The sequence below is a fragment of the Sorex fumeus genome, unplaced genomic scaffold, assembly GCF_029834395.1.
Source record: "Sorex fumeus unplaced genomic scaffold, SorFum_2.1 ptg000019l, whole genome shotgun sequence".
Classification (NCBI taxonomy): Eukaryota; Metazoa; Chordata; class Mammalia; order Eulipotyphla; family Soricidae; genus Sorex; species Sorex fumeus.
In genome coordinates this window covers 13,372,333-13,385,901 of record NW_026606076.1, presented here as the reverse complement: position 1 = coordinate 13,385,901, position 13,569 = coordinate 13,372,333, and the positions used below count along the sequence as shown (strand labels likewise).

The window sequence follows — 13,569 nt, the reverse complement described above, 5'->3', positions numbered from 1 at the left end:
GAGTTATCAAGGTGCTGGCACCACAAGGGGCAGACCCCAGTTTGAATTCCTTCAGCACTGCTAGATGTGGCTCCAACGAGACCAAAGCAGGACTTCAGAGCCCATCCTACCCTAGATCCCTTGTTTATCCCACTGCTCTGCAACAAAGTGCAAAGCTGCCCCACCAAGGCCAAATGCCAGCCACAGGCAACCTCAGAGGCAGCAGAAAGAGCTACGGAGAGTGACCATCCCTCTTGGAGCTCGTTTTCCCTCAAGCTATGTTGACCCCAGAAACACCCACTCATTCATAGGTAAAAGTAGAGCGAGAAGGCGACTCTCACCGCAGGGCACCTTAGAATCAGGCTTTTTCAGGCTGTGCCAGAACCCACCGCCCCCTCCTGGAGCTGCCCGCCCTCTATCTAAGATGCTATTGTGGTACCTGCCGGCTCGCCTCCTTGGATCCGCCCTTCTAACTCCGCCTTCTTTGGGACCCGCCCATGCTAGCTCCACTTCCGGGACCTTCTGGTCCCGCCTCCCGACGGCACACCCAATGAAACGCCGCCCTTTATAGTCCCGCCTCCTGGGCCACACTCCCGACGGCTCAACTTCCTCCCAGGACCCCGTTTCTGGCCCCGCCTCCCAAGGTCCCGCCCCTCTGGCCCTGGCTCCGCCCACCGCTTCCTAGTCCCCCCTCCGGAGGCTCGCGTCCCCAGCCGGGCTGCCCGCGGCATTGCCTTACAGCGAGTTCCGCAACCGAGGCCGCCAGTCCAACCGGCGTCCTCCCTGCGGGTCATGTTTGCGGGCAGTAAGGGGTCACGAGACGCCGGACTCGGCGAGGCAGCGGGCGGCAGGATGGGTTCCGATGTCCCGGTTCAGGCACGAGCTGGGCAGCCCGACGCGCGCCGCGGGCGAGGAAGGCCCCCGGCACAGGCCCCGGACAATCGAGTCGGCGTCGCTGCCCCCGCCGTCGCCGCCCGCTTCCCAGCCGATGGGTCGCGACACACGCTCGCGATCGCGGTCGGTGGGTCGCAGGAGCCGAAGACAGCGGAGCCGCAGCGCGAGTCGGAGCCGGAGCCGGAGCCGGAGCGGAAGCCATGGGCGGCGAAGCCGGCGGCGCCGGGACAACGAAGGGAGGCGCCGGCGGCGGCGACAGAGCCCGGAGCGCAGGTATGGGACTCTGCCGCGACGGGTTTCTCCGTCCGGGGAGTCGAGACCCTCTTGGTGAAGTCCGGGAGACCTTCTTGGGGGAGCTGTCTGGGCCGGAGGACGTCGCCAGGAGCGCCCGGGGAAGGCGGGAGACTCGGGGATGTGTAGACGCGGTCGGAGAAGCGATGGGAACGCAGGTGTGCCGTCCCGCGAGAGAGGCTTGGTCCGTGACGCGGAGAGTCCCGGGAGTGACCGGGCCGGACTAAACTTCGCCCAACTTCTCCGGCTCGCACTTTGAGCAGGACACGAGGAGATGGTCTGGCTGGAGGGTGGCGGGGACAGCGCCAGGGACCCCCGGAGCGGCGCCAGTCTTGCCAATCAGAGCTGGAAGAGGCAGAGGTTTGGTTTGGCTTCGAGGCCACTTCCAGCAGCACCCAGGGTCAGCTCTGCCGGGTGCTTCTCTCCTCCCCGCACTGTTCCCCAGTATTAATCCAGGAGTAGTCTCCAAACACCCCCCCAGGAAAACCCGAACAAATAAAGTGGAGATGCTGAGATCAGGGTTCAGCCAAGTACAGGTGGGAACCCAGAAGAGTTTCCACTTTTTGTTTGGGGGCCACACCCCACCGTGCTCCGGTTTACTCCTGGCTCTGCACTTAGGAGTCACTTCTGGCGAGGTTTGAGGGACCCTATGGATTTCCAGGGATCAAACCCAGCTTAGACGGGACAGGCACACGCTGTACCCGCTGTTCTTTCTCTCCAGCCCCAGGTTTTCCCCTTTTTAAATGAGGGGGTGGACCTATGTGAAATCCATGTTTCACTATTTTGAATGATGGCAGTCAGATATTTCTATTTTTTTTTTGAGGGGGGTCACACCCAGCGATGCACAGCGGTTACTCCAGGCTCATGCACTCAGTAATTACTCCTGGCGGTGCTCCGGGGACCCTATGGGATCCCGGGAATCGAACCTGGGTCGGCCACATGCGAGGCAAATGCCCTACCCGCTGTGCTATCACTCCAGTCCCGCAGTTTCTTATGACGTGTTGTTATAGTTGTTATTTTGTTTGGGGGGCCACACCCAGTGATGCCCAGGGCTTACTCCTGGCTCTGCTCAGGGATCACACCTGGTAGTTCTTGGGGGTGCCAGGGATTGGACCCAGGTCAACCACATACAAAGCAAGGCCCTCCCCTCTGGACTATCGCTGCTGCCCCAAGTGAAGGGTTTCTTTGTCATATTGGGGTCCTCTCTGGCCCTGCTCATTGCTTGGGACAAGGCCCCTGCCGTGGTCCAGGGAGCTGTAGCAGCCTGTTGTCTCTGCCCTGGGCCTGATCACTGCTGTATAGTGGGGGACACAGGGTGAGGGTAGGCGTGCTGCCCTCCGTTTCCGTCTTCCACTGGGGACACGGCTGTGCCTACCTGTTGAAGTGCTGTCCAGGGCCATCTTGAAGCTTCTCCACCACTGTCACAGGTGACTGTCCCAGCACCAGGGAATGCAAAGGGACTGGCCCTTTGCACAGGGAGTTTGCTTCTCGTGCTCAGTGGGGTCAGCAGCCTTCAGCCCTGTAGGAGGAGTTTGGGGACCACTGGGCTGAGTCTCTGCTGACAGGAGCCCCGAGGTCAGCCCTGAGGGCCGCAGGGTAGGGTCAGTCTCCACCGGAAGTAAGGAGGGTTACTCCAATTAGTTGACAGTCCAGTTTATTGTTGCCAGAGTAATTGTGAATTGAAGTTCTCTACAAGGTCACTATTGTTTGGGTTGGCAGTGGTTGGGGGGCCACACCCCGCTGGAGTCCGGGAATGTTCCTGGCACTATGCTTAGGAGTGACCCCTGGCAGTGCTCCGGGAACTATAATTGATGCGGGAAATAGAACCAGGCCTCCCCCCAGCTCTTGGCCTGTTCCTAAAAGTGAGGGACAGCCTGTCGCCTTTTGATTTGGATTACATCGCATGGTCCAGTTTTAGGCCTGATTTGGGGGAGGAGGTGTGATCTTCATCAGGAGGAGGGGGCTTAGAAGAGAACCGGTAGCTTCCTGGAGCATTCAGGGGTTCTGTCATCCTTGCACTGTGCTTGCTGTAGTGTCTGCCCACAGGCTTCCTCCCTGCCCCATGCTGATGGCCCTGCTCAATCAGCAGCTTCTTCTGGAACCCACCCGGACACCCCTGCCTGCCCCACCCGGCCACCCTACTCTCCCCATTCCTGGCTGGACCCCCTCTCTCCCGCCTCGCACGTCCCCGCCTCCCCCCCGTGCGTGCAGCGCCGTCCGGCTACCTCCCTGTGACCGGCTGCCGCGTGTCCTGCAGGTCGGAGTCGGAGGACGAGCAGTGGCGGGGCCGTGGCCGACAGAGCCGCAGCCCGCGGCGCTCCCTGGACCGCTCCTCGGATGTGGCCTCCGACGAGGAGCCGCGGCTGCAGCGCCGGCGCGGGGGGCGGCGGCGGCGGCGGCGCCGGGCACACTCGTGGTCTCCGGGGTCCTCCTCGGCGTCCAGCTCGGCGTCCCCCAGCGGCTCCCCCAGCCCGCGTGAGGCGGCGGCGCTGAGCCGGCAGCGGGCCCTGCAGGAGCGGCTGCGGCTGCGGGAGGAGCGCAAGCAGCAGGAGGAGCTGATGAAGGCGTTCGAGACGCCCGAGGAGAAGCGCGCGCGCAGGCTGGCCAAGAAGGACGCCAAGGAGCGCAAGAAGCGCGAGAAGATGGGCTGGGGGGAGGAGTACATGGGCTACACCAACACCGACAACCCCTTCGGAGACAACAACCTGCTGGGCACCTTCATCTGGAACAAGGTGGGGCGGGGCCTGCGCGGGTGTGGCTTGTGGGCGGGGCCTGTGGGGTGGGGCCTGCAGGGCAGGGCTGCAGGCAGAGGCTACTACGGTGCCTGGCGAGGTCCGTGGGCTCAGCGGAGAGTGGCCTCGAGCAGTGCAGCCCCACCCCACCCCCAACCGAACAGTTCATGAGGAGATGACCCAGAGCACTGCAGGATGCATCTGGGGTCCCCAGCGCCAGACCAACCAAGAACTTCTGGTGTCCGCCTACGGGTGGGGGATGGCGTCTTCCTCTGCCAGGAAGCCTGGGCTCGGGCTTTAGCGTCGGCTGAGTTTGTTTGGGCAGAGACCCCAGATTTGATCCCTGCCTGGGCCAGGCTGCCCCGCCCCCCAACTAGTCCTCCTGGGTCGGTGCCCGCAGCCCCGAGCCCCATGGGAATGCGCCCTACAGCGGGTACTAGGTGACCTATGGGGTCAGAGCCATGGCACAGCGAGAGGGGGTTACTGTGCATGCGAGCAACCCAGTTCAAAGTACGGCATCCCATAGAGTCCCCTGAGCGCAGAGCCAGACGTCAGCCCTGGCTGTGGCCCAGAAATAAACTGCAGAATTCCAGGCAGGTTTTACCTCCAAACCAGCCATGAGCTCGCATCCGTGCTGGGGGCACAGCACAGTTGATTCTGTAGGGGCCCTGAGCAGGGAGCACCAGGATCCCCCAGTCTGCAGCCCAGGACCCTTCCTCAGGCTTGCTGGCAGCCTCAGCTGCAGCTGCACCCCTAACAGCCCGGCCTCGGTGCCCGCACCTGCTCCCCACGTCCCTGTTGTCTCCTACCTGTCTCTGCACCCCAGGCTTTCTTTTCTACATCACCATCACTGTCTCAGGGTGGAAGAGCACTGCAGAGAGATTCTCCAGGGCACAGATGACACCCGGGAGCACTGGGGCAAGGAGCCAGCATGGGGCATGCTGGCTGTCAGAAATCCAGCCTGTCAAACGCCCCACTCGCTGCCCTGCTGCTACCCACCCCCCTCAAGGCTGTGTGTGTGTGTGTGTGTGTGTGTGTGTGTGAGAAGGGCTGAGGGGTGAGCTCTGAGCACCCTACGTGCCCACACACTGCCCCAGCTTCTCAGGCCCAGTGCCATGTGGTAGACAAGCTCAGATGTGGGGCCTCCCCAAAGGGACTAGGGGGTGCTCTCACAATGCCAGGGGCCCCGCGACGCAGGCGGGAGGCCCCTGCGCAGCGTGTGCTCGTCCCATCCCCCCAGGCCCTGGAGAAGAAGGGAATCAGCCACCTGGAGGAGAAGGAGCTGAAGGAGCGGAACAAGAGGATCCAGGAAGACAATCGGCTGGAGCTGCAGAAGGTGGGCTTCCGGGCCGCACCCCACACGGCCGGCGGCCTGCCTTCCCAGGGTCCCCAGGGCAGGCTCCCCCTTGCTGCAGCTGTGGGAGGTCCATGGGTGTGGCTTCAGGCACGGCTGGGTCCAGGCTCAGGGTTCCCAGCCGTTTACCCGGTCTGCACCTCGGGCATCCCTGCAGCCCCTCTTGCGCCCTCGTCCCCCGGGGACCCCGGCCTGAGCGGGTGTGCGTGCCCAGGTGAAGCAGCTGCGGCTGGAGAGGGAGCGGGAGAAGGCCATGCGCGAGCAGGAGCTGGAGCTGCTGCAGCGGGAGAAGGAGGCCGAGCACTTCAAGACGTGGGAGGAGCAGGAGGACAGCTTCCACCTCCAGCAGGCCAAGCTGCGGTGCGGCGGCCCTGCCCTGCCTGGGGGGGGGGGGGGGGGCGGGGGCGGGCGTCCCGTCTTCCCAGGAGGCCCCAGTCCCTTCCTCGCCTGCCTGCCCCCTGAGTTTCCTGCCACCACCCTCCTGCACACCTTGCCCAGCGCGGCTTCCCAGTGTTGCCTCTTCCAGGAAGCCTGCCCAGGCACCCTGCTCATGCTGATGCTTTCATCTGAGGGTGGGCGCGCACTGCTGATGCTCACCCCCAACCCCCAACTCTCTCTCCCACAGCTCCAAAATCCGCATCCGAGACGGGCGCGCCAAACCCATCGACCTCCTGGCCAAGTACATCAGCGCCGAGGACGACGACCTGGCGGTGGAGATGCACGAGCCGTACAGCTTCCTCAACGGGCTGACGGTGGCCGACATGGAGGACCTGCTGGAGGACATTCAGGTGCTGCCCGCGGCGGCCGGACCCCGGGCCCGCACCCGCCTGACCCCGCGGCCCCTCTCCTCCCCTGCCTGTGTCCCCCGGGCCCTCACCCGCCTGCCCCGCAGGTGTACATGGAGCTGGAGCAGGGCAAGAACGCCGACTTCTGGCGGGACATGACCATCATCACGGAGGACGAGATCTCCAAGCTCCGCAAGCTCGAGGCCTCGGGCAAGGGGCCAGGTAACTGCCAGGGGGCAAGGGGCCAGGTTATGGGGGGGCAGCGGGGGGGGGTGGGATCAGATACCGCCGTGGGGGGGGGCAAGGGCCAGGCCAGGGGGCCGAGACACCCCAGGCATGCGCCACAGGAGCACCCAGTGCCGAGGCCCCGCCCACTGCCTCATGTCCCCCATCTGGGGTCTCCGCTGCGCTCCCAGCGCCATGGAGCCGCCACTAGGGGGCAGCAGAAGCAGTGGCTTCCTGCTGTGATGAGGGTGCCGCCTTAGGGAGCCGCACCCCAGGGTTCGGGCTGGGTTGAGGTTTCCCGGGGGAACCGGGGGAACCCCCCTCCTCCTGCTCACTGGGTCGGAACTGCCCATCTGCATGTTCTTGGCAGAGCCGTGGGGCACGGATGACTCAAGCACCCAAGAGACCTGAGGGAGGTGGGGGCCCCCTCCGTGTAGGCCTGGGTCACTCCCAGGGGGCTGGCCTGGGGGGGCGACTGTGCCCAGCCCACCAGGCACCCAGTCCAGGCTACACCCCGGCAGGTGCCCCTTGAAGGGGAAGTTTCTGGATGCTGGGATGCAGGGGGGGTGGGGTGCTGTGGGGTGCGTGTCCTCCACCCTGTCTGTGGGCAGCCTCCCGGCCGCGGGGCTGGGACAGGCGCTCTTGGATCCAGGAGGTGACTGCTGCCCACACTGCCCAGAGCGGGAGACCAGCTGAAAGCCCCGGAAGGGCAAGGGCAGTGCGCCCTCAGGAAGGGCTTCCCGGGGGTGCCAGGCGGGGCAGGCCCTGCGCGCAGAGGCTGGTCCGGAGGGGTAGGGCTGCTTATACCAGGAGGGATCAAGACGCCCCCGTGCTGGACGGGCTGCCCGGGAGGCCAGCGCGGGGCGGGCCTGGCAGGGACCGTTGTGCGCCCCTCCACCCTCTGCAGGGGAGCGGCGGGAGGGCGTGAACGCCTCGGTCAGCTCGGACGTGCAGTCGGTGTTCAAGGGGAAGACCTACAGCCAGCTGCGGGTCATCTTCCAGGGCATCGAGGGCAAGATCCGCGCGGGGGGGCCCCAACCTGGACATGGGCTACTGGGAGAGCCTCCTGCAGCAGCTGCGCGCGCACATGGCCCGTGCCCGGTGAGCGCCCGCGCCCCGGGCCTGGCAGGGCAGGGGCGAGGTGGGGCGGGGCGGGGCGGCGCCCGAGACGCTGGAGTGACCTTCTGGCCGCCCCGCAGGCTGCGTGAGCGGCACCAGGATGTGCTGCGGCAGAAGCTGTACAAGCTGAAGCAGGAGCAGGGCGTGGAGAGCGAGCCCCTCTTCCCCATCCTCAAGCAGGAGCCCCCGTCCCCCAGCCCCAGGTAGGCCCCGCCCCCCACCTGCCTCAGCCCGCCGCCTCCGGGGCACCCTCCGGGGTGCCCCCCCTCCCCTGCCACCAACTCACCCTGTGTGCCCGCCCCGCCCGCAGCCTGGACCCCGAAGAGCCGGCCCCCACGCCCCCCGGGCCCTCGGACGGCGCACCCGCGGAGGCGGAGGCCGACGGCACCGCACCAGCCGAGGGCGAGGCGGACGGGGAGGCCGTGCTCATGGAGGAGGACCTGATCCAGCAGAGCCTGGACGACTACGACGCCGGCAAGTACAGCCCCCGGCTGCTGACCGCGCACGAGCTGCCCCTGGACGCCCACGTGCTGGAGCCGCACGAGGACCTGCAGCGCCTGCAGCTGTCCCGCCAGCAGCTGCAGGTCACAGGTGCGCGGCACCGCCCTCCCCTCCTCGCCCCTCCCCCCCAGCGCCCCGGTCCCCCCAGCCCCCCTCTTTGCCCCATCCCGCCGCTCCTCTCCTCACCCCTCCCACCCTCATTCCTCCCATCCCGCCCCCCGCCCCCACCCCTTCTGAGCCCAGCGGCCCGCAGGATGCAGGTGCTCTTGTCGGCCTCTTCTGATGGGCGAGAGGGGCCAGGGCCCCAGCTAATGCCCACCCCCTTCAGGTGACGCCAGCGAGAGCGCCGAGGACATCTTCTTCCGGCGGGCCAAGGAGGGCATGGGGCAGGACGAGGCGCAGTTCAGCGTGGAGATGCCGCTGACGGGCAAGGCCTACCTGTGGGCCGACAAGTACCGGCCGCGCAAGCCGCGCTTCTTCAACCGCGTGCACACGGGCTTCGAGTGGAACAAGTACAACCAGACGCACTACGACTTCGACAACCCGCCGCCCAAGATCGTGCAGGGCTACAAGTTCAACATCTTCTACCCCGACCTCATCGACAAGCGCTCCACGCCCGAGTACTTCCTGGAGGCCTGCGCCGACAACCGGGACTTCGCCACGCTGCGCTTCCACGCGGGGCCGCCCTACGAGGACATCGCCTTTAAGATCGTCAGCCGCGAGTGGGAATACTCGCACCGCCACGGCTTCCGCTGCCAGTTCGCCAACGGCATCTTCCAGCTCTGGTTTCACTTCAAGCGCTACCGCTACCGCCGTTGACGCGGCCCCATCCAGGGACTCGTGGCCTTCAGACCGCCAAGATCAGAGCAGCCAGCAGCAGCCTGAGGGCCCACCCCCTCCTCCTGCTCTGCACCTTCCAGAAGATTATGGGCACTCAGTCCCACCGATTACCCCACCTTGGTCCCATCATCATCCCCCCATCAGGGCAAAAGCCAAGAGCCTCTAGTGGCCTCGGTGGCTAGCAAGGTGGGCGCCAAACCCTCCCCCACCCTGCTGGGTCCGGGGCCTCCAGGGAGCCCCCCACGTTGGGTCAGCTGCCTTCCAGGGTGCCCCCCGCAGCCTTCGGCACTGACTCTCTTGACTTGGGATTCTGGAAACCTCCTGCGTCACCACAGCCTGGGCCCGGGGCCCCCACCCCCACCCCCGGCACTCCCCAGGACATCTGCACTTCTCGCTCTAACGACTTTTCTAGGTGGAGAAAAAAAAATCTTATTTTCATTTCATTGTTCTATGGCAAGAGTGCATGGTTTTTTAATAAACGTTTTATTTTGAGGTAACTGGAGGATCTCGGAAATGCTCGGGAGACAGTCGCGACCAGCCAGGTGTCCCTGTGGGTGGCTGCTGGCGGGAATCACAGCCAAGCCTTTTTTAGTTCAGGCTTTTGAGGGTGCTTTCTTTTTGCGGGGGTGTCATACCCGGTGACGCACAAGGGTTACTCCTGGCTCGTGCACTCAGGAATTATTCCTAGCAGTGCTCGGAGGACCCTATGGGGTGCTGGGAATTGAATCCAGGCCGTCCGTGTGCAAGGCAAATGCCCTACCCACTGCTATCGCTCCAGCCCTTGAGGGTGCTTTTTGGTTGAGGTTTCCTTTGGGTTTTGGTTTGGGGGCCACGCCCAGTACTCAGGGATCATTCCTGGCAGTAGACTCTGGAGCTGTGAAGTGTCAGATCGAACCCGGGTTGGCCCCAAGAAAGTCATGTACGAGGACCGCAATAGCCGGCCAGAGCAATGGCACAGCCGGGGGAGGGCGCTGCCTTCCACGCAGCCAACCAGGGTGTGATCCCTGGGTCCCCAGAGCCCCACCAGGAGTGAACCCGGAGTTTCTCCGGATATGACCCCAAAACAAAATATGTCACCCATGGGCCCCAGCAAGCACACGCGTAAGGGCGACAGCTCCCAAGGTGGCTGCTGGCCTCCTGTGGGGTTCTCTTGCCCAGGCGGGGGGAGGAGGGGCTGTTCATTCCTCATGGTTCCTGGAACGGTCCCCACACCCCAACAATTTGGCCCTGATGTGGTGCGCAGACCCCTGCTGAGGCCCAGCCAGGCTCTGTGTGTGTGTGTGTGTGTGTGTCAAGCACACTGGGGTGGATATATGCTGGGTGATGCAGGCTGGTGTACATACCCGCTACCCTGAGCCACACCCATGCCAGACAGACATCACTGGTTGATTGCTGAGTGCCTGAGCAATTAGATTGGCAGTATTGCATCGTGCCTGGGATCCAGAAGCATTTTCTGGCCCAGAGCTTGGTTCCTCCTGGGGTCGGCTCACAAGATTCATACCTGCAGTCAGGATTAGACCCGGGCTCTCCAGCCTCAGTTTCCCTACTAGGCCCGAGAGCCCCCTAGACCCATGCCCTCTCTCTCTGAAGTGTGGAAAGGGGGGTCAGGTGCTCCTGACCCAAATCAGCAGACAGAGGGACCCGAGCAATGGGACAGCGGGGAGGGCGCTTGCCTTGCATGGGCTCCATCCCTGGCATACCATAGGGACCCTGGCACCTGGGTGTGACCCAACCATCCCCCCAAATAAAAAGCTCACTGGGTCCCAGGGTCAGGCAGGGAGTCTCCCTGGGGCACTCCTGGCCCTGGCAGGAGGGGACAAGGGGACAAAAAGAGGAGACAGGGGAAGATAAAAGGCAGGAGGTGGGCCAGGGCTAGAGGGGCATGGGGGGCAGTGAGGACCCAGCAGGTGCGTAAACAGGCATGACTCCCTGCCCTGGCTCCAAGTTCACCCCATAAGCTGCCACCACTCCCATCTCTGCCTCTTCCTGCCGGTAGCCATGTCCAGGGCTAAGAATAACGACTCTGGCGGGCCCCCACCGGAAGCCACAGCCATGGGGGGCGCATCCTGAGCTTGACCTCTGCTCCGACCATCTGTGGCGCACCGCCACCCCCAACCCTCCCCCGGGCTCCGAGCTGCCCCGTGCCTCCCAGCGTCACAGCAAGACCCCCATGAAATGCACACCCTCTGCCCCGCTCTCCCCAAAGGACACTCCTTATCTGGGCCAGAGGAAGCAGGAGCAAACAAACACTCCTCCCCACCCCGCCCAAGCATCTCTCAGGGCTGCCTCTGGAGCCCAGTCCCACATTCTCTTCCCCCCACACTGCTGGCCTTGGGGAGCTGCATCTGCTCCCGGCAAAGCTGCAGGCCCTCTCACCTGCAAAGATTTACGTAGCCTGTCCCTGAAATGGGGAACTCCTCTTCATCCCACAAAGCCCTAGTTCCCCTGCCCTCTTCTCGAGGCTCCTTCTGCGCTCCTCTAGGTGGTGTTGGCCATTTCCTCTGACCCAGATCTGCCTGACTCAGGCTGGCCGTGCCCAGACTGGAGGAACCCTGGAGGGTGGGGCTGTTGGCTGGGGAGAGCGGGGATGGAGGTCTTTCTAGAAGAGGGGGTTCTTCGAGGGGGGCTCTGGCTGGGGCCTGGGAGCCGGGGAGACAGACTCCTTGGCCAGGAAGAGAAGGTAGGATAGAGGCTGGGAGAGTCAAGACAATGGAATGGAAGAGGGGAGGGGCCCTGGCAGGGCCCAGGGTGGCTGGGTTGAGGCTGGCGCTTTCAGGCCGGAAGGATGGAGGATGTGGAGCACATCGAATGGCCCAAATGGCTCCCGGATACTGGAGGCGGGGCCCAGCTCACCCCCACTCGGAGACTCTGGGAATGGGCTGCAGGCTGCTCCCGGTCCTCGGGCCTGTGTGTGTGTGTCACCAAGTCAGAGCACGAAGTCTGCACACGTGGACCCCATCGCCCACTTGCACCCCAGGCAGGAAGTGCAGCTCGCCCCCAGAAACCTCCCCCTCAGGTCCAGCCCCGGGACCTTTGCCCACTGCCCACCCCCCCACCCCCCTTGTATTTACACCTTTGGGGACTTGAGCGCCTGGCTTTGTCAGAGACCGTGGTTGGCCTGGACAGGAAGGACAGCAGGGAGGGCGTTTGCCTTGAATGTGGCCAGCCCAAGTTTGATCCCCAGTGCCCCCTAGAGTCCCCTGAACCCCACCAGGAGTGATTCCTCAGTGCAGAGTCAGGAGGAAGTCCTGAGCACTGCCAGGTGTAAAAGGAGAGAAGAGAGAGAGACAGAGACAGAGAGAGGAAAGAAAGAGCAAGGAGGTAGGGCGCCTGCCTTGCACGCAGCTGACCTCGGTTTGATCCCCAGTACCCCATATGGGCCTCTGAGCACTTCCAGGAGTGACCCCTCAATGCAGAGTCAGGCAGGACTAAAGCCCTGAGCACAGCGAGGAGTGGGAAAGAAAGGAAGAGAAAGAAAAAAGAGAAAAGGGGCTGGAGCGATAGCACAGCTGGGAGGGCATTTGCCTTGCACAAGGCCAACCCGGTTCAATCCCCGGCACCCCATAGGGTCCCCCAAGCACCGCCAGGAGTAATTCCTGAGTGCAGGAGCCAGCAGTAACCCCTGTGCATCGCCGGGTGGGACCCAAAAAGCAAAAGAAAAGAAAGAAAAGAAAGGAGAGAACACCCATGGTGTCTGCAGGGGCCAGCAACCCCAGCTCCTGCCAGACTGTTCCAGGACCTGGATTGCCTCCAACCCCGCGGGCGGGTGGGGTCGGGAAGCAGGAGTGTGAGGGCCCCCACCTCCCTTTCATCCCCCCTGTATCCCACCCCCACTGAAGGCTCCCTCGGGGGTCCCCCAGTCGCCTCCAGCCTCGGTTCTCACCCCTCTGCGCCCCTCACCCACGCGTCCCACCTCACCGGAAAAGCCTTTCTGGGCCCTGGGCACCCTCGGGATCGGCGCGCGCCCCCCACCCAGCCTCGGCGCTCAGCCGGCGGGATGCGGCACCTCGGTTCGGGACCCCGCCGGCGCCAGGGCGCCCGCGGGGAGCCCGGGCCCCCCACCCTGACCCCGCCCCCGGGGACCGCCCCGACGGTGCCGAGCGCGGCTGGGGACGCCCCTGCCCACGGGCTTCCGGCCCCGGTGGCCGCGCGCGCAGGGTCCCCGGGGCTGGGGGCGCCCTGGAACCCCACAGGCGCCGGGCCCCGCCGCGGGGCGGGGCGCAGGGGCGGGGTGGGCGGAGCGCGCGGCCAGCCCGGGCTGGCCAGACCCGGAGACAGACCGACGGACAGACGGACGGGGCGCGCCGCCGCACGGCCCCGGCCCCCGCGGACCCCGCCAGCCTCGCTCCCGCCGGCGCCCGCCGAGACGCGGCCGCGCCCCGCCCGGAGCCTCCTGCGGCCGCCCCACCCCGACGAGACTCAGTTTCCCCGCACGGCCCCCCTCCCGGGAGTTCCCGCGACCTCAGTCTTCGCCAGGTGAGGACACGTGTCGCGCCCAGGTGTAGGGCGAGGCCGACAGCGCAGGTGCACCCAGTGCGGGTCCTACAGTCACGCGCTGGCGGTGACAAGGTCCTGCGGTGCTGCTCCCCCTTTCCAGGGCTGAACCCGAGGGGGCCCTGGGATGAGCTGGGGGTCCCCGGGTCCCCGCGGGCCGCTACGCTCTGCAAGGGCCGCTCCCCTGGGTGTTGGCGTCTGTCTGTGCAGTTGGCGCCCAGGCGTCGGTGCACGTGTGCTGGGCGGTGGGTCCCTGTACGCCTGCAGCCGAGTCTGCGTGTTGTTTGCTGCGTCTGTATCCGTGTGTCTCTCCCATTTTCTCTGCATCGCTGCGAGCCTGTGGCCTGATTGGTGG

The 13,569-nt window shown here is 65.0% G+C and overlaps 1 protein-coding gene across 1 annotated transcript; it reads left to right on the top strand.

The window, feature by feature from the left end:
- The first annotated feature begins 824 nt into the window (after positions 1-824).
- On the top strand, positions 825-9,106 carry CACTIN (cactin, spliceosome C complex subunit). The gene is given in 11 exon segments (XM_056112883.1): positions 825-1,146; positions 3,422-3,896; positions 5,137-5,232; positions 5,465-5,610; positions 5,876-6,038; positions 6,143-6,257; positions 7,168-7,286; positions 7,288-7,361; positions 7,460-7,582; positions 7,690-7,970; positions 8,209-9,106. Coding segments are annotated over 11 exon segments (2,388 nt in total). The 5' UTR covers positions 825-841; the 3' UTR covers positions 8,700-9,106.
- The last annotated feature ends 4,463 nt before the right edge of the window (positions 9,107-13,569 follow it).